Genomic DNA, 22,019 nt, shown 5'->3' on the forward strand with positions numbered 1-22,019 from the left:
TGGGGGAATGGTAGAGAAGGTGTCGAGGCTTGCAAGGAGTTGAAGTGATTGCGAGATAAGGTTAACATCAAGTGAACTTATATCAAAACTGAACATGACTTAATTGTAAGAACTGTTTATGTTTGTAAGTTGCATCTCACAATCACACTCTCTAAAGCTTGATGTCAGCAAATCAGTCTCGACAACCACTATACTATTCCTCAAGTCTCTTCAATGCTCTTATTTACGGATAACAATAGCGAATATGTAAACAGCAAGGAGTCGGCACTGAAGACATCCATTACGAAACATGTCGCTTCAACAACATTTACAGGCGATCTATCACTTGTTTACACTTTTATGCACTGCAGTGCTTCTTCATATTAAGGGGCTAGACACCAGATGGTCTTAAAATCGGCAAATACAGTATTTCCACAAAACAATTCTTCAATTTTCGAGGCGAGCTAGTGGGAGGCGTAAAATGAATCACTTTACATGGTTAAAATTAAGAACGCAACAATCATGTTGCTGTCTCATCCTCGTTAAAAATAGCGCATATGGTTTCCCAGTTTAAATGATATCTTTTTATGAATACCGATACATTTCCGACGCTATTTTTTAAACTTAGCGGGATTTATGTGGTAGACAACCATAGCCAATTTCGAATTGGAAAACTGCGCAAAAGCTGAGAAAGGTACTTTTGTTGTAGGCGATGTGATACAACAGAAAATAAGATTCAATGCGTGGTGCACAACGATGTAAAATGTATGTAAGTTTTTGACATTTTTCTTTTTTTTTCTTGCAATTGTATCATCTGGTGTCTAGTCGCTTTAAGATTAAGAGGTATACCAGTATTCCGTTACACTCGAAAACCAAGTGCATATGTGCATATTGCTTCGCCACACTTCCAAAATGTGACAGAGTTTACAACACCAAATTTAACTCAGACAGTTGTGAATGTTAACAACATCAAATCAAGTACTATGGATACTATAAGTTCACTAAATGAACCCCTTCGTTACTCTCGACACCCACTATACCAATCACAAGTTTCCCACCACTCTCAGTGCTTTGATCGTAGGAGAACAGTCAAGTAAACCCGTTTCTGTTTTTGTTTTTGTATCAAAACTCTTTCGAGAAGTCCTCAATACATATAAACATCCAAAATTAGCTCCAGGACCAAGACTCACATGACATTTTAAGCATAAAATGTTGCTGTTCTACACAACTTTGCACTCATTGCAAGTTCTCGCAGTCAAATTTTCACATTTTGTGTACTCATAGGAATGGAGACAACTTCATTAAAGAAAATGGAAAAATATTAATTATGAAATCCATAAAATGGCAATTTTATCAACCGGACAAGATAAATGTATTTAATAGTACAAATTCGCCAGAAATAGTGAAATGCATGCCATGTCTTGCCCAAAATGACAATTTTTAAACAAAGCAGTTTGTACCTAAGGTCATTTATGCATTGTCAATGTCAAGGCATGTAGATACCAACAAGATCCACCCGCAATTCAACTCAACACTGACTAAAACATGAAGCTGAAGCGCGCTCATAGTTTGATAGTTAAACATGGGAGCAGGCAACTCATCATATTTTTATAGCAATTGACAAGGAGCCATACTTTGTACACTGCAGTCAAAACATTCAAGTGTATTTATTTTTTTATTCATGTATGGTAATAACATTTTGAAAATAAATTAATCAATCTCGAAGCATTGCCCATTTTGAGTTTTACATCAGTCGATACAATTTGTACAGTATTGTATTATGCAGCGACTAATCTCTTATAATAGCAAATTTCGTTTTGCCTTGTGTCAGAAGGTATACATATTACCCACATTTCTTGTGTATAATTGTTCATTCATTATGCTATTAAGTTATACACAATGTCGATGGATATTTGATATTTGATAAAATTGTAAGTATAAAACACAGTTTCCGTGGATAATTGTTTTATTAATAAGGTATAAATAGAAACACAGTTTCACGAATAATTGTTTACTTATGAGGGTATCAAGTTATCAACAGTCAGTGTTTATTTCTGGAAGGTAAAACAAGTATACACTGTTCCCGCGGATATCTGCTGATTAATGAGAGTATAAAGTTTATAAACAGTTCCCGTGGTTATTTGTTTTCTTATAAGGGGTTAACATTTCTACACAATCACTCTTAAAAGGTGGGTAAATTAATCCGATTTTTACAAAATACAAAAATAACATCTAAGCAAATATGTTAGTAAAACACTTAAAATAAAACAACTTTATGAAGACATCCAAAAATTTATAAATATTTACATATATACATCGTAACTTCATAATAATACCATGTCTGAGTATGTTCTCATCTACACAATAACTTTTCCGTCGGTAGAATGGTCGAAACCCTTCTATAATTATCATATGGGTGAATTACAACGCTATTTATACTTATGGTTACAGGGTTTTGACTATATGTTTCATATAGACACTAACCTGGTTTTTCACTTAAGAGCAGTCCAAATTGACATATCATGTAACTGACTTCTGTCGAACAATCCAAGACTCAACTTAATCACAAAATAACATAAGGTTGACCAATGCAGTGTCCGACAAAATTAAGCAGAAATAAATGACCCTGAGGTAAAGACGGAAAAAGGCTTCTCGCAACCAATTTACACATTTCCACATGGAATAATATTTCCAATATTTACACTATTGGCAAAACAGTTTCATGTTATGTTAAATTATATTCAAAAAGAACAATAATTGCTTGTGAAATATGAGTGTCTGAGTGTGCCGCAAAAGTACGATCGTATCATCTTACATGCCTCATACAATACTGTGTCCAAATATATTTATAATCACTTCACCGTAATCATGTATCGCTGCCACGAAATGTTAGTTTCCAGTCACCCCAGTCAGGGTAAGACCATCTGCGACGTTCTTTTGTGCTATTTCTCGCATCAACAACATTTATTATCTTTGGATCGGTCTGTTTTTCCAACAGCTTCAGTGCTTTCTTTCTAAAAACAAACGGCGTGTGCTCTAAAACATAGTTCTCTATCTCCGCAAGCATCACAGTCTTTCCACAATATTCTTGAAATATTGTGTTTGCAAGCTCCTCTTCGTTTTGCATATTTCCAAGTTCAAGCGGAATTCCCTCAACTAGTACTCTATAGTCAGACATTTTGAACTCGCCTTCATACTGAGTACAAGTGTTAAATGTTTCTTTCATTGCCTCTAACGCCTTAGGGTGGTTTGCAAAGTGAATAAGATGGTATATGACATCATTACTGCGTCCTCTCATCTCGTAGAATTGTGAGTACGCCGATCCAGTGCGCTTTTTCATATGATTTATATAACTCTTGGTGCAGGATTTCGGATTTTCGGCTGGATTACCATCTGCGTTGTTTCTTACGATTCTCACGAACTCGGCAAGATACATATCTTGCCTTTCAATGCCGTACAATTTTGCAACAGCCTCAAGATTCCGTCTACAAAATCTATTTACGAATCCGCTCATAAACGAAATCAGCACTTCACTTTCCGTGTCAACAAATTTCTGCACATGTTGCATTGGGGTATGGCTGTAACCGAATGGATCAACAATAGTCAGCGTTTTTGAATCAGGAACTCGTTCGCGGTGGAATTCACCGAACGTTTTTCTTTCAATACTTATTGTAATAGGAAACTGGGGATGCCTCACCCGTATGATGACACTTTGGTCACTTTCGGTTTCTAATTCCACGTCTGAAGGGAAAATTTTACCCAGGTACAATTGTATATTGCGTTTCAAGGCTTGAAAGTGTTTCTGATCTTTCTCTACGAGGTAAATGTATGTTATTCCAATGTCACCTAACTCCGCCCCTCTGACCTCTTCATCCTCTTCGGTAGGTTCGTCCATAAATCGACGGATAGCAGTTTCATGTAGATTTGTCCATGTGGTTCCAATCGTTTGATTATTTTTTATGTCGATAAAATTGCAGTAAAACTGCAAGACTACCATGATCATAATCAATGGAGAGCCATAGCTTTCTATTTCATTTCTCCATTCACTCCCATATCTCCCTTCACCAGCGAATCCATCAATTAGCACAACGTTCAAATTAAAATTTAATATCTTTGCTACATACGCCTGAAGGTATTTCTTATATATCACTCGTTTAAGCCATCCATGAGGTGTGTCTCCCATGAAGAAATCAGCCATCGCGAATGGTTTACGAACTCAGAACAATACTTCAAAATTCTGCCTTTATATATACACATGAAGTGGTTTCCCATGCCTATAAATAGTTTCTGAGCCTAACAGGGTTTTCAAGCCTGGAATCCCACTTCCTTATCACTTCAGGTCACACAAAATACATTTCTTTTCTGGCGGATTTACTGTATTTTTTAAGCGGCCGTTCCTGTTTTTTTACCAATACATCAACACACACGCACGCACGCACGCACGCACGCACGCACACACACACACACACAATATATATATATATATATGTGTGTGTGTGTGCGTGTGCGTGCGTGCGTGCGTGCGTGCGTGCGTGTGTGTGTGTGTGTGCATTACAAGTATAAATAACAGGTCAATTTGAAAATTTTGACAAAGTTAAATACATATTCACATTGCAGGAAGATAACGTACAGTTATATCTGTGCGGGATTTCTGATCTAAATATAAATTGTATAAGACAAACGATTCAGATTTTGCCCGCTTATGTTTGGTATCTCTTAACTTAATAAACACATGCTATTTTTTTATCTATTCCGTCCAGTCGATCGAATATTATAATAGGCAAAAAGAAAATAATCTCACACTTGTCTATCAACAAAACACATTAATCATACGCGTGGCCTTAAATTCCGTATCAACACGTGGGATCCCAAGTCGTTCTTAATCCGTCTGAGATTTCTAAAAATAAACGTTTGGTTTATTTAGATAGTGATTGTTTCATGTTTACTTATCGAAACCGCTGCAATGTAAATAAAACCATAACTGACCTCACACATTGCCTATCATAATCTATAAACATTTTAAGTTGAAAGATTCGAATTTCAGTTACTTATTATGAATAATTTAATTAAATAATACGTGTTCAGCATGTTATAACAAGTTATGAAGTGCAAACATTTGCCCTCACTGCAAGACCAATAAAGTTGCGAAATCCGCGGAAGAAATATTAACTTTCGCTTTCGCATATATATTTTGTTTGTTTGTGGAAGAGTTACACGCGTAATATGTGCAAGCTGTACTGAAATAAACAATCTCTTACCTTGCATTGATCAGTTTAATCCCAGGCTCAAACAAACCCGTTATCTGATTTGAAAACATTAAATCAATCGAGATCCCAGTGATTTTTGAAATACTTTGGGGAAGGTGAAGAATTCTGATATCTAAACAACTCAAAATAGTAAGAGGTCTTTAATTTTCAGGCAGCTGTTTATTTCTTTTGTCTTAATAAATTGGTACACAAACTCCAACAAGCCTTGGTCGGTTAAAACAAAATGGAGGGTACATACCTGTCAATTGTGTGAAAATAGTTGTTATGCTGTAATTATTTCCGCATGGTTATTTAACAGTTTGGGATACCACATATTGCATAAAGTGGTGAACTCAATTAGGATGATTGCACATTCAGTCCTAGATGTCTGATTTGTTTTCAACTACGATCCTTATACTATAAATATACCTATGAAATTCCCAAACTTAAAATAAATAGGTGCTGGGATACCCGATGGGTTTTCACAACGCTTAATAATAGAAAGAAAGGTTTCTTCGTTATTGGAATGACAATTGTAACCGAACTGTCTTATTTAACGAGTGATGGTAGTCGCACGGGCGGCTACACGAACCCTCAGGTTCGACACAGGGCAAAGGCATGGAGGTTGGGAGTGGAAAACGACTGAGATGTGTTTAATTTCATACAATCTAATCAAAATTCAAATCATTTAAATAGCAATAATAATGTATCAAAGTTTACTATCTAAATAGGTAACTTAAAGTGTCTTAGCCACACCTAGCTGCTCAGGCAAGCTATAATGTAAACTTTAGACTGTCAATTCGAAATAATTTCGCTGAGTGTTATAAATTGACAATCAAAAGTACAATATCTTAAAATAAAACAAAACTCTAAAGTAAATTATTTCTAACTCTATAAAATTGGTTAACACTAAATATTCAAATCTCAGAACATTAAATACTTTTAATTTGAACACCCATTGTTAAACAATTTGAATGGTCCACAGGGAATCCATGCACTTATTTAACAAAGCTGATGAATTCAAGGGCAATAATGTCAGGTGCGTCCATGCTTCCCGGTTCATTGTTTTGAGTGGAAAACGTCCTCGATTCGGTGAGTATTACCACTGTTTTCTATATGTTTCAACGATAATTTTTAGAAACGACCTTGTGCACCGAATGAAGAGCAATTGCTCGTTTACGAAAACGCTTGTTTTAGATCAAAATAATGTCTGTATTAAAATATCTCGTGAAAACAATGCAGGTTCTTACTAGGCTTCCCGACTCACTCAATGCATTTTTTGCTTCAAAACAACTATTTAATACCGTTCTCTTGCGTACAAACCCAACCCGATGCTTTGTTTTGGACAATAACAGTATTGCTATTGTTTTGTCGAATGCAGACAGCCAATTTTGGAGTTAAATCGGCTCATTTACGAAAATGCTTGCTGGTTCATTCTGTACATTTTTAGAACCTAGGTTCATCCCAAATTTGAAAGATCTTTGGCATATTAAATAACGAATAGTTACCAATGGTCATCAAACTTGACATTGAGGCTGGGCCTGACCAGTAGATGCCCCCTATTGATTTTGGGGGTCGTCGGGTCAAAAGTCAAGGTCACAATTACTTTGAAGGTAAACTTTAGCAATTCATTGACCTATGGGCATCATACTAGACTGAAGGTTGGCCCTGACTAGTAGATGACCCCCATTGATTAAAGGGGTCATCGGGCCAGAGTGCTAGGTCACGTTGACCTTTAACGCACAAAAGTCAACAAAGCGTCTCCCTGTGATATCTTTACAATGCCTGAACCTATGATCATCAAACTCGACAATGCCTGCACCCATGGCCGTCAAACTTGACTTGGGGGTTGGACCTGACCTGTAAATGACCCCTTTTGATTTTAAGGGTCATGGGGTCAAAGGTCACAGTGACCTTGAACACAATTTTTTTATCTGTGTAATAACTTGATCATGCCTTCACCCATGACCCTCAAACTTGACAATTAGGTGTTGGTTGACCAGTTGATGACTCCTATGGATTTTGAGGTCAAGGCCATGGTCATAAGTTAACTCATATTCATCATTAAAATTTCGTCATATTTACTTATTCCCTGCTGCGAAGAGCATACATTTTTATCTGCAATTATCAGTCATTATCTGAACATGATTAAAAACTGTACCTAATATCCTCACACGTTGAATGGTCATAATCTTAAAACTGCCTCAAAGGCATCCAATATCAATGACATATCAGCTGTCATTTCGGTCCATGCATATTTCATTCAATTGTCCAAATACTCCTGACAATATGGCCATTGGGGGGGCATAATATTTGACAAACATCTCTTGTTTATATTTGAAATACCCTTCCCCCATTTCAGATTTGTCGATAAAAACCACATCACCCGAGAGATAAGAAGAATCCTTTATTTCATTTATTTTTCAACATTTTGGTAAAAATGTGGTATCAGAGTAACAAGAAATATATTTGCTTTCAGAAATAAAACATTATTGATCACATCACCAACAAATATAATCATACTATACTGAATTAGCCATATGGTATTTAAATTTTAACATACTGTTTTGACCGCGTAAAATTGGAACATCGATGTTTAAAAGCAAAAATAACAAGTTCTAGAAATACTCATGACCTGTTCTTTATTTATAATTATCTTTAATCTTTTGGGAACATTATGCCAAAATATCAAAATGTTTACCGTCTCATAAAAAAAAAGTTAGTAATTCCTAACCACTTATTTCAGCCGTGCCGGCAAGTTATAAAAAACTTTACAAGCTTATATGTATGTGTAAAATTGTATTTGATTACTTTTTAATGAAAAATACAATATTAACTTTTGTAAAAAATGTGAGCTAATGAAAAAAATAAATAAATTAAAAAAAATATTTGTGCTTCTGGCTGGAAACAATTGAATATCTCAGTCTAAATAATCTCAAAATGGAAATCACATCAAAGCAAACTGCCCTGACATGACTATCAATATCACTTAAACTTACAGCAACGCGAACAGCTCTGACGTGAATATCGATAACAGTTAGCATCACTTCAAAGCATACAAATCTGACATAAATATCGATAACACTTAAACTCACATCAAAGAGTACAACTCTGACACGACTATTGAGAACACATAAAATCACATCAAACCTCATAGCTCTGGCATGACTATAGATCATACTTAAAATATATCAAACTGAACTCACATCAAAGCATACAGCTCTGGCATGACAATCAATAACACATAAACTATATCAAACTGCAATCACAGCAAAGCTCACAGCTCTGGCATGAATATTGTCACTATAACAAACCAAAAACATCGACACGTACATCAACCACAGTTTACAACATGATCAATATGTAGTAATTACGGAATAAATAACAGAACATTGCTTAATATTTACACCTCAACTTCTATTCTTTAAATGAACTGCCTTTCGGCAATTGCGTTCATCAATCGATGAACGCAACATCTTCGGATATGTTCGGATCGTAATTCATTGCATACCAATATACATGAAAGCTATTGATCTTGTTATTGGTTGTATTGTGTCTGCAGGTCCCGTAAAATATAGATCAACATTTTTAAAAGTGTTAGTTTATTATATTTTAAATATATTGGTACTAGAAGTGTTTCAATTTTACGTTTTAAAGTGATTTCAAGTGGTTGATCTTTTCCCGCGTTATTGTGACGTCATTTGAAAAAATGTTTCCGGTTATAGTCGGGTCGTTCTATTTACAGAATGGGTAAGAACGGATTACTGAAAGGTTTTCTTAAATGAAACGAATTATTTTTTTTAACAATTCTTGAATGAAATAATGATCTCTTGGTGTAAATATAAGGAATGAATTGCGTGGTTGTTGTCATTATCGGGGATATGAACGCAATTGGGTTGGTCAAAGTACGCGTGGAGTCCTTCGGACTTCATTCCTTAATGAATTCCTTCCTTAATTCATTCCTTAAATAAAACATAGCAGGAGTATTGCATATCAGAACATAGTTTACACATCATGGCAACATATAACAAGCAAATTCGTTGAATTGATATCCCCCGCCTGAGAAATGGACCGTTATAAACGTTGGATATAAGTTTGAGTTTGTTTGGAATTATTTGAAATAAAAGTTTTGTATATAGAGTTACATTTGTAATAGTTTCTATGAATATGAATGATTTCAAAGTGAAAGTTCAGATATGTCGGAAGTGATAACAGTAAATAGTGGAAAATGACTTTTTAAGGTATCTGTTGATCATGTTCACTGTGTGTTATTTTTAAGCTCATTATATGAGCTTCATGTTGGTAATTATTGATTATAACCTATCATAATCGATTATAATGGAAGTTGATGGAAGTAAATCACATATATTTATTATCATGTGTTGAGTCATACATGTATGAACATAATCCGACCAATCACTACCATGAAATAGTTTCGGACGAGCTCATTAAGGAAAACATTCTGATCACGTTTCATGAATATTAAACCATACATAATGCCTCTAATGTATTCCAAAGATTTTTCTAAGATTTGAGCTAGTGACCTAGTTTTTGACCCCATGTGACCCACTTTTACAAGCGGTCCATAGTTCATGAAGGGGTACATCCTGACCAAGTTTAAACAAAATCTGACCAATCATTACCATGATATGGTTCCTGACAAGATATTTCTAAGATTTGACCTTGTGACCTAATTTTCAATCATAGGTGACCCAGTTTTATATACGTCCAAGAGTTCATTAAGGAAAACATTTTGATTAAGTTTCATGAATATTAGACCATGTATAATGCCCCTAGTTTGTACCAAAGATTTTTCTAAGATTTGAGCTAATGACCTAGTTTTTGACCCCATGTGACCCACTTTAACACGCGTTCCATATTTCTTAAGGGGTACATCCTGACCAAGTTTTAACAAAATCTGACAAATCATTACCATGATATGGTTCCTGACAAGATTTTTGTAAGATTTGACCTAGTGACCTCATTTTCAATCATATGTGACCCAGTGTTATAAACTTCCAAGAGTTCATCAAGGAAAACATTTTGATTAAGTTTCATGAATATTAGACCATGTATAATGCCTCTAGTTTGTACCAAATATTTTTCTTAGATTTGACATAGTGACCTAGTTTTTGACCCCATGTGACCCACTTTTACAAGTGGTCGAGATTTGATGAAGGGGAACATTCTTACCAAGTTTGAACATTTTCTGATCAATGCTTACAAAGATATGGCCCCGGACGGACGGAAAGACGGACGGACGGACAGATGGACAACGTCAAAACAATATCCCCCTCCGAAAACCTTCGGTTCGGCGGGTGATAATAAGACAACTGTAAATCTCAATTAGTTATTTAAATAACATTATGTTTAGCAAAGGACAACATTGTTTCATTAACGTCGACAAGCGTTACAACAAGATAACAGAATTTGAACGTGAGCATAGACACAAGATGTTGGATTCCTATCCAATAAAAAATAACATCTACACAACATCATCAACTTAAGAAATGTACAGTTCGAATGAAATCAGCAATGAACATAAAGTTCGAACAGGTAGCAGTATACTTTGTAATGTTTAATACACAATACCGTCTCATTCCTTTACGATATTTAAATTCTGGTATATCACTAACAATTAATTTTTATGAAGTGTTCCCACTACAGATGCAGGCGTTTTCCCTGAATCGAGCCAAATAAATATTCTTAAATATCTTGGGCTAAGTGTTTGTAAATGCCGTATCATTAATTAATTAATTGGAAAAAGGTATGGTCGACCATGAACATACGGTATGTCCACGGTCGACCATACCTTTTTCCAATTAATTAATTAACTAGTTTCATCGGTTACAACATTATCTGTACAAGCTTCGGCAGACGGGCCACTGGTACCCGGTGGTACTTCGGCGCGCAATTGATACAAACGTAAGTCATCAAGTATCCCTTCACTGATTGAAAACGGCATGGCATAATTTATTTAAAACAAGCTACCTAAAGTAATCTTTCTCATATCTTCTAACCAAAATAAGCACATTTCCCAATGAATAATTTACAAACAAAACTAAATTAAAATTAAATTAACCAGATTTGCATATACAGTTATTAATAGCAAGCTGGTGCTTAACTTTGAATGTAAAATTAAATGGTAAAGTATAACTTAAATTTTATATGAAATTAAAGGAAATATAAATTGTAAATTATACTTATAAGTAAAATTTAGATAAATGTAATAAACTTTTATAGTATAAGATAAACGGAAAAATATGGTTACATGTACCAACAATCAGTTTTCATTATAGACTTCCGTTATAGTGTGTTGGTAGAGCCCGTAACAACAATATTGCAATTCACATTGCCATATCACTTTAGTTGACTTTGCAGGTAATACTGTGACATGACTTTGCTTTTATAGCCCATACATAAGTATGTGTATGGCACAAGTCATCTTGCCATGTTGACAATTTTATGAATTCTAAATAAACTCCCCAGGATAAAATGGGTTCTGATGATTTTATTAGAAAATCAAAACAATATTACTTTATTTTGAATCGGTTTTAAATAATTCTTTATTCATGAAGGTTTAAAGTTAACACACAACTCTCTTGGACAACTGTTAACTTATTTATAAGGATATTAAGGTCTCTCTAGCAAAGTGGGTAAAATGAATTGATTTCTACAAAATCAACGATGTGTCAGTAAAATAAATATGAACTAAAAAGGCTCCTTACGGCATTCAAATATTTAAAATTCTACTATGTTTGAGTGTGCTTCCTCTGTTTGCATCTACACATTAAGTCCCATATCGAAACAGTTAACAAGTAAAATGATTTGATCATTGTATAACGCTACCAAAAGTGAATAACTTTATTTGAGAGGGTTGCAGTTGGCGTAACTGTTTTGAACTGTGTTGTCAAGGACAACGTGCACTCAGTAGCATGCGGTATAAGTTAATAGCATTGTAATTAAGTAACAGGGTAGTTATAAAACGGTTATGCCCATTCTTTAACTAAACGTGTAAGCACCACCTCACAATCCAATGTTCTATTTGACACTCAAAGAGTTATACATGAATGCATTTGAACGAGCACTGCTGAATATAATTCCAGGATTTTGGCCCTTTAAATTCTGACCCAAGCTCATCTGTTATATTCTACAACCTAGAGTTATACATGTATGTAGTAACCCGAACTCTTGTCAATCTTGTGAAGGTGACCTCCTGAGTTAAGGAGCTTTTAAATCCTGATTTAAATTTGACAAATATTCATTGCTGGTAAATTATATCTAGTGTCAGAGTGTGCCACAAAAGTATGTTCGTATCATTACAGGGATCGAATTTAGCGGTCGCTAACTCGCAAAATGCGAGTAAGAATCGAAAAATGCGAGTAGAAAATCCTGGCACTCGAATATTTTTGCGACCGCGAATAAAATCGTCGAATTCGCTCAAACTCTCCTTTGCGCTTTAAAAACTCATTTCCGCAAGTTTACCGCATTATAGATAATCACGTGACCCGGTATATGGACGCTTGTCGCTGTGTACAAATGTAATTATCGGATATTTAAGTAAGCGCCTCGAAGATAATCACGTGACCGTGTATGGACGCTTGTCGCTATGCTTAAATGTTATTATCGGTTATTTAAGCAAGCGCCTAGGAGATAACTGTTTTCGTCTGGTTTGTGATTCGCAACTGCCAAAAAAGAAGAGGAAATTAACCAAGTTTTGTTATGCGAAAATGCCTGGAAAGGTGAACAGGCTGACAGCGACGCGGGGATTGACCGAAAAGCCCTCCAATAAAACCAAACCTAGCGAAAAGTCATGAATTGTCGGTACTTTGTCACAAACCAAAAATTCTCGGTCCGATTCTACGGCATCTGTCAGAACCGTCAAAAAATAGGAAACGGAGTTGAACTCCAAACTTTTGTATGCAACAAAAGAAAATAATGGCAATGTTGATTTCAAAGTGTAGTGTAATGTTTGTAAAGAATTCGCCAGAGATAAAACATCAAATGTAGGCATTACAGTATTTTATTTTTTATTTACTAAGCAACAGCTAGTTCGCACCCTGCCCATCTTACTGGCTAGATCCTCCATGTCACGTGTGCAACATGCCTTCAAGAGAAAAACATCTACTCTGTATAGGATTCGAGCCTATGAACACCTGCTTGCAAGTCTGGTCCTCTACCCAACATGACTTACCAGGCACTTGGCTACTCAGACGCATTGAATGGCTAAGAATAATGACTGTTACACTCCTCCCCACTTAACATTATGAAAGTATAAACTTAGTTGGGGAGGAGTGTAGTCACTTACTACTAATGATTCAAGGGTTTTGAGTAACCAGGAGCTTAGTTAGCCCAGTTGGGTATATGACTTAATCTATGTAAGAATTAAAAACAAAATGTAAAGGTTTATAGTTTATTCTTATCTCAGTGCACTTGATAAACAATGTACATAATGCTACAACAAAACTACTTGTTTATTTGGCAACTTACATGAAGTAAAACAGCCTTTAAATAACTGCTAGTGGAACCCACCATTTTGCTAGTTGAAAAAAATGGCACTAGCAAACACTTGCTAGTGGCAAAAAAAGTTAAATTCGATCCCTGAATCATCTAAACATTTCTCATACAACCCATTGTTAAACACAATGTCATATTAATTTATTAATCAATTCAACATGATCATGCCTCCTCGCTACGAAATGTAAGTTTCCAATTACCCCAGGCAGGGTAAGTTAGTTTGCTACGGGCACGTTTCTTTGTGATATTTTTCACATTAACAACATGAATTATCTTCGGATCGGGACCTGTTTCCAACAGCTTCAGTGCGCTTTTTCTAAAAACAAACGGCGTGTGCTCTGTAACATAGTTATGTATCTTCCCAAGCCTCACAGTCTTTCCACAATATTCTCGAAAAATTGTGTTTGCCAGCTCCTCTTCGTCCTGCGTATTTCCAAGTTGGAGTGGAACTCCCTCATTCAGTACCTTATAGTCAGACATTTTGAATGTTCCTTCATACTGAGTACAAGTGTTAAATGTTTCTTTCATTGCCTCTAACGCCTTAGGGTGATTTGTAAAGTGAATGAGATGGTATATAACACTATTTCGTTCCCCTCTCATCTCAAAGAATTGTGCATACTTCGATTGTGTGCGTTCTTTCATGAATTTTATATAACTCTTGGTGCAGGATTTCGCATTTTTTGATGGTTTACCGACTGCGTTGTCTCTAATGATTCTAGCAAACTTGTAAAGATTTCCTTTTTGAATTTCAAAGGACTGTTCAACAATGCCATACAGTTCTGCAACACTTTGAACAGTCCTTTTACAAAATCTATTTACGAATCCGCTCATAAACGAAATCAGAACTTCATTACTGTTGTCAAGAAAATCCTGTACATGTTGCATTGGGGTACAGCTGTAACCGAAGGGATCAAGAATAGTCAGAGTCCTTGAATTAGGAATCACTTCACGCTTGAATTTACTAAACGCTTTTCTTTGAAGAGTAAGCGTAATAGGAAACTGAGAATTAATAACCTTGATGACCACAGTTTGGTCGGTACCGGAGATAATAAAATCCTTATCTGAACGGAAAAACGATTGCAAATATGTTTCTATATTGCTTCTCAAGGCGTTAAAGTGTTTCGTTTTTTTCTCTACGAGGTAGATATGTGTTTTTCTACTGCCAGTTATTCCACAAATAGCAGTGCCAGTTATTCCACAAATAGCAGTGCCACTTATTCCACAAATAGCAGCGTCATGGAGTCTTTCCCATGACTTTGTGGATCCTTTAATTTTCCGGTCAATATAGTTGCAGTAAAACTGCAACACCACCATCAGTATGATCAATGGGGAACCATAGCTTTCTATTTCTCGTCCCCATTTACTCCCATATATCCCTTCACCAGCGAATCCATCAATGATCACAACGTTCAAGTTAGAATTTAACACCTTCGCTACATACGCCTGTAGGTATTTCTTGTATATCACTCTTTTAAGCCACCCATGAGGCTTGTCTCCATTGAAGAAATCAGCCATAGCCAACGGTTAACGAAACTCTGAACAAGACTTCCCAGGCCTATAAATACTTTCTGTGCCTAGCAGGTTTCTCAAGCCTGGAATCCCACTTCATTACAGTCGACGTGTAGGGTATGGGTTTAGATAATGTCCAAGTGGATTAGGGTTGAAGTGGATAAAACACCAATGACAACTTCTTTTCATCATATGCGTATTTCATGATATATCGTCTAACAATCACAACCGTGAAGATGTTTTATCTTTTCTATAATAACATACTGAAAATAGACAATGGAATAACAATAAATACATAGTTATAATTATACATTGCATGTTTATACTTTAACTATTAAACATGTCACTTCAGATTATCTAATACACAATACTGAAGGCGTAATACGTCTAGTGGCCCTTACAATAGATACAAGGCAGTCCAAAGGACGGCTTTATCCCCCGCCATTGTTTTTTAGTATATTTTGTTTTTCTCGCAACCTGACTGGTACGTTGAATCTGACCAAAATTGTACACAACCACTTGTCAAGAGTGGGAATATAGGAAATACAAGTTGTTTGATCAGTAACTTAAATATTCTTGGATATTTGAACATATTATAAAAGGATATTTGTTTTTCATATTGTGTGTAGTGTAGGTAAGATCAATGTCAAGGTCATTTTGGCTAAAAATAGGAAGGAAAATGAGTCCTTGATTTATAACATCCATGAAATAGCAAGCCTTAAGTATTTTTGATAAAGTGATACATATATATTGTTGTGACGTCATAACATTGTTTTACTGCTTTTAAAGAGAAAACACATGTTATAAATATATTATCACATTTGTGTCCATTATTTGTTTTTTTAAATATTAAGCTAAGCAGCTTGTTGCACATAATGAAAATGCTTTGTAGAGTGCGCTAAGTATCAGTCTGTGCAACTTGTTTAACACTTTCAAGTAACATTTATATCTTCTATTAGCATTGTCATAATATGGACCCAAAACGTACTGATGATTACTGGCACAAATTACAATTGGTTGGAGTTCTTGGATCAGTTCAGTTATTGTTGCTAAAAGTACATGAAATGTATAAGGTCAATAAATCCAGTAAGAATTGACATGCCTTAACTGCTAAATGTAAAAAGCATGTGTACTATGACCTTTAAATGTCATATGTGACCTTGACCATTAAACAAGAGCTATCATAAACAGCGCGCTCGACTACGCTGCTTTGACATAGAAGTGAATACAATAACGATGTAATATGTGCCTGTCAAAAGCAATAAAACAATCAAATTAGAAAGTGAACAAGAATCGCGATGTGACAAAACCAGGTTTTTAATGATTGGCAGAAGAGATTCAGTTTCAACTGCTTTATTCTATTTTTTGTTACAATGACCTTGATCCTAAGGGCCCCAAACACAATCCAATGGAAGTCCTCCATATACTTTTCCTACATATCAAGTTTGGTCACAGTATATCAACCATAACTGAAACAGTAATTTATTTTTAGTAACAGTGACCTTGACCCTAGGGGGCCAAAAGGCAATCCACGAAAGCTCTGCATAAACTTGTCCTATATAACAAGTTTGGTCACACTATGTCAACCCTTACTTGAGTTATTCAGTACTAACCATATTTCTATTTTTAGCAACAGTGACCTTGACCTAGACCATAACTCTCGGGGCCCAAAACACAATCTTAGGAAAGATTTCTATAAACTCTTCCTATATACCAAGTTTGGTCACAATATGTAGACCCTTACTTAAGTTATTCAATACCAACCCTTTTTCTATTAATAGTAACCTTGACCTTGATCCCAGGGGCCTCAAACGCATTCCCATAAAAAGTCTCTTTAAGCTCTTCGTATATACCAAGTTTGGTCTCTTTATGTTAAACCTAGTTAAAATTATTCGATACATAAGGTGACTTTGACGCTGCCCTCCTACCAGCCCCCCCGAACAATGACGTAAGTCATCCAAATAACTTGTTTTCCCAATATGAAAATGTGGTAAAGAATATAAAAATGTGCCTTTCAAAAGACATTAAAAGAAAAAAAATCATTCAAGGGCCATAATTTGTATAAAGGGTTAAAATGGAGTTATGTTCCTTGTTGTTAGATGTTCGCCAATAATTCTGCGAAGTATTAAGTGCATTGAATGAAGGGTATAGAAGTTTTTTTATTAAAATCCCAACTTGCCCTAAAACTTTAACCTGCCCTAAAACTTAAACCGAAGTCAATCAGGGGCCATAACTTGTATTAAGGATAATATGGAGTTATGTAACCTCATTATGTGATGGTCCTGAACAATTGTGTGAAGTATTAAGTCAATTGAATGAAGGTTATAGAAGTTATCAATAAATATCCCAACCTGCCCTAAAACTTTAACCTAAGTTCCATAGTCAATCAGGGGCCATACTTTGTATAAAAGATAATATGGAGTTATCTAACCTCATTATGTGATGGCCCTGAACAACTGTGTGAAGTATTAGGTCAATTGAATGAAGGGTATTGGACTTATAAGTGAAAATCCCACCTTGCCCTAAAACTTTAACCGGACGCATCCAATACAACTAATTGCACCAAATGCAGACTTAAACAATGAAGGACCAATTCACACCACATATCATAATGCTAAAACTCCTAGCTCTAAAAGGTGAAATTCAAGATGTCTCCAAAAAGTGAGAACATCTAACGAAAATCTCCGTGCATGAAAAGACCAATTTCACAACATAATATAATATCAAGGAAACAGTCAAAACGGCAAATTAGCACCGGGTTACACACACCCCTGCTTTGAGATAAATGAAGTTCCGTCATTTACCTGTACTGTTTAACTAAATATATATACTACAGTGAGTACACACTACTCAATCAACAAAAAACTCAAACTTATCATAACATACACTACAGAATAACCTGTCACTATACTATATACTTTAGTTAATCATCATATCTCAGACTACCTCCTTATCATATGGAATAATAATCCACTTTTCCACATCATTTCAAACATTTCCAGCAAATTCAGATAAATACAAATCAGTTATAAGCATCCTTTAACAAAAAGATCATGTTCTTAGCTTTTCTCCCCCGTTAAACAAAATAAGCGTTCACGCTTTCGTTAGATTCAATATACATTTTTATTTCAAGTCTCATTACCAAGTAAATATCAACATGACAATTCCAATGATGAAAAAATAAGTTTAAAACTCAGTCACATTACTTATTTAAAACAGAGTCTACTAGTTTCTGTGCAATCATTGGATCAATATTCTTCAGTATCCCTGAGTTGACTAGTTCTTCCAGGGCTTGAATTCTAGAATCAGTCGGGCGTGTCACCAAAGAATGCATATGGAAATCTTCATATCTAGACGGTGGTTTCCTCTGTCAGGAATATCTTCTTAATGCTGTATTCTGTGCATCTTCTTCATTCTGTTGTCTCTGCACCTATGTTTTTTTTTCCTGCTCCGCTTCTACCTCTACTAGGTCTACCAGAATCTTCGGTCCTTGATCTACTTTTTGATCTGTCGCGTCTTCTGTGGTTTCCGTCGGTTTCTCTACCTGTGTTTCGACCTCCCTCCTTGTCTGGTTCGGTTCCTGTATTTCGATCTCCATCCTTGTCTTGTTCTGTACCTGTATTTGGATAACCGGATACTTCTGCTGTTCTCTTTTCAAAAGTTTCATCTCTATATACTATATTTCCTGGTTCTTTTGTCACTGTCTCCTCATTTCTATTTCCACTTTCACTCAATGTATCTTCGCGTATCACTTTACGCACTGTGTGTTTTGGAGACTCAGTTTCATTAGCCTCGGGCCTGATATCTGGTCTCTGTTCTTCTATAGCTCACAACTTCAATTTTAACAACTATATCCATGTTCGCATCTCCTCTTCTCGCAAGCTGACGGCCGTCCTCATCTCTATATGTAGGCGGTACATAATAGAAGCTTACTTCTTCATCAGAATCTGATTCTTCTTCTGTGATGTCACCTATTTTTTTCTCTTTTACATCTAGATCCACTTGTTCTACTTTCTATACTTATTCTGCCTGTACACCACCATCATTCAATGTCGATGTATCTCCAGGTTTCTCTGTTGTATGGTCCCTATCTACAGCGTCCTCATAATCTACAAGAACAAGATGGTTCCTATGAAATGTCTTCTCCCTCTTGGTCTTCTAGCTTCTTATCTGGAACACAGCAATGTCTTAGTTCTTCTTCTTCTTGCCCTTAGCCTTGTCTTTGTGATGTTTCACTATATCACTTGTTTTCTTCATCATATCCCTCATATCTTCAATGTACTCTCTGGTAGATGGGGCCTAAGCTCTATTGTCTCTATCAATATCGAACGCTGCGTGTATCGGTAGTTTTGGCTTTCTCCCGAACATCAGTTCAAAAGGGGACACTTTGGTGGTCTCGTTATATGCATACACTAATGGTGCAATATACTTCTTCCAATCAGCCTTCTGTGTCAGTTCTAGCGTCTCAAGCATGCCAAGCAACGTCCTATTCATTCGCTCTGTTATCCCGTTCCCCATCGTGTGGTAAGGCGTTGTTCTCGATTTCCTCATGTTCGTTAACTTGCAAAGTTCCTGAATGATTTCTGACACGAAATTTGGTCCTTGGTCTGAATGTAATATGGTAAGTTGTCCGTAATGAAATAAGTTGTTATGTATCGCTTCAGCTGTCGTCTTTGCTGTTTGATTTTTTGTGGGGATGGCTTGAGCGAACTTCGTGTAATGGTCGGTAATGACGAGTATTTTGGCTATCCCACCTTTGGATGGTTCGAGTGTCAAAAAGTCCAGGCAAACCATCTCTAGTGGATAGGTTGTGGCAATATCTACTTGCAGTGCTCATGTGTTCATTAGAGACTTCCATCGAAGGCATCGATCGCACCTGGTTACCCCCTTGTCCACATGATTAGTCATATTTGGCGAGTAGTAACGCTTCTTCAGAAGTGTAAGTGTTCTTTCCCATCTGGGGTGTCAAACATTGTCAATACTTTCCTTCTGTACACTTCTGGTAGTACCAGCTGCTCTTTAATGACATCTTCTTCATGCACTACGTGTATAGAACTCCTCGTTACATTTTAAGATTCTTGAAGTGTCTTTTCATAATGGAGTCTTCTTTGCTGTTGGTTAATCTCGCCAAGTTCTGGTCAATCACTGCTCTTCGCCACCTTTCTCTATCATTCTCTCTGTTTCCTTCTCACTCTGAGTTCTTTTTTTCAATTGGCGATAGTCAACGCACATCCTTAACTTTCCATTCTTTTTCCTTACCAGTTCTACATTTGATGACCATTGTGATCCTGATTTCTTTATGATTCCGGGTGCTAACAGTTGTTCGGTATGTCGACGTACTTCTGATATCATATTTTTTGGAGAGAGTTTCAGATTACATTCATGTAGACGAGTAAGTACAGTGTCATTTATTTCTAGGTCTTCATAAATATATGAACATATTATTAAATCCTCGAGGTAGATGACAGGTATATTCATGTTGAGGTCTCACAAGCTCTCCTCCATAAGCCTCTGCTAGGTCGCTGGGCTGTTGCTAAGGCCGAATGGCATTTTTACGTATTCCCGAAAGCCTAGCGGTCCAACTGTAAATGCAGTTCTCTGGTTGTGCTTGTCCTTAAGTTCTACTTGGTGGTATCCCGCCTTCATATCAATGGTCGTGAAGTAACGACTAACATGTAGAATGTTGAATACTTTCTCAATCCTTGGGAGAGAGTACGCATCTTTCACAGATCGGTTGTTCAATTGGCGATAGTCAACGCACATCCTTAACTTTCCATTCTTTTTCCTTACCAGTTCTACATTTGATGACCATTGTGATCTTGACTTCTTTATGATTCCGGCTGCTAACAGTTTTTCGAGATGTTGACGTACTTCTGATATCATATCAGGGACTAAGTTTATTCTGTATTTAATGAGATCACATTTACCTATGTCGGTATTGCTAGTTGAAAATATGTCTCTGTGTCGCTCTAGTAACTCTACAATCCGCTTCTTCTGCACCTCTGTTAAGTTCTTGTCTTCATCTATATGTACCTCCATGAGAACATCATTCTTAGTTTCTTCTTCAATTGAAGTTAGAAATCATCATACTTCATTTTCTTCATCCACCCCACAAAACATGGGTAACCTTGGAAGGATGAATGTCTCATGTTCCCATTCATAATCACTGTCACTGTCATCAAATTCCACTTCCGCCATTATCAATGTTTCACAAAAATGTTTTCTAACGATCAATTTCATTTCAATATGATCACTGATTGTTTATCACAATGGTACTATCACATGTCGCTTTACTTAAGTGTATCAAATGTCACTATAAACTATCACATAAGTTTTCATAGTATCACTTTTTTTAGCAATTCACTGTAAATTATCACAATACTTATGTGAAAAACGACAGAAACAAGCTTAGTAGCAAAAGGCCTAAACTATTCACAATATTGTGCACTTTCACTTGTACATGTATGGCACAAATGTTCCACCATATCGTACGTTACTTAAAGTTCTTATTCATCTCAATGCAATGCACTATTCGCATGTAGCATGGCTTCACAACACTCTAATGTCACATGCTTCCATTGTGACTTATGTCACAATTCACTTATGTCTCAATTGTATCACCATGCAAAATGTTAATTAACTTTCTCTAAGCTTACTATTAGCGTAAGATCCTATTTTAACCACTTCCACATAATAATCCCTTCAACACTGATATTCTTCATATACAATTCACATCACATTATGACAAAAAATAATGCACCATATTTT

At 36.0% G+C, this 22,019-nt stretch overlaps 1 protein-coding gene across 1 annotated transcript; it reads right to left on the reverse strand.

Annotated features, from left to right (window-relative positions):
* Nucleotides 1-1,641: 1,641 nt before the first annotated feature.
* LOC128206205 (uncharacterized) lies at nucleotides 1,642-4,220 on the reverse strand. Its single transcript, XM_052908513.1, has one exon. It carries the CDS (start codon nucleotides 4,175-4,177, stop codon nucleotides 2,846-2,848), a length of 1,332 nt encoding a protein of 443 aa, XP_052764473.1. The 5' UTR covers nucleotides 4,178-4,220; the 3' UTR covers nucleotides 1,642-2,845.
* Between the last annotated feature and the right edge of the window lie 17,799 nt (nucleotides 4,221-22,019).

Source organism: Mya arenaria, chromosome 10 (genome assembly GCF_026914265.1).
Source record: "Mya arenaria isolate MELC-2E11 chromosome 10, ASM2691426v1".
Lineage (NCBI taxonomy): Eukaryota > Metazoa > Mollusca > Bivalvia > Myida > Myidae > Mya > Mya arenaria.

Coding starts and splice junctions, on each gene's coding strand:
- LOC128206205 (XM_052908513.1), bottom strand. CDS start 4,177: ATGGCTGATTTCTTCATGGGAGACACACCTCATGGATGGCTTAAACGA.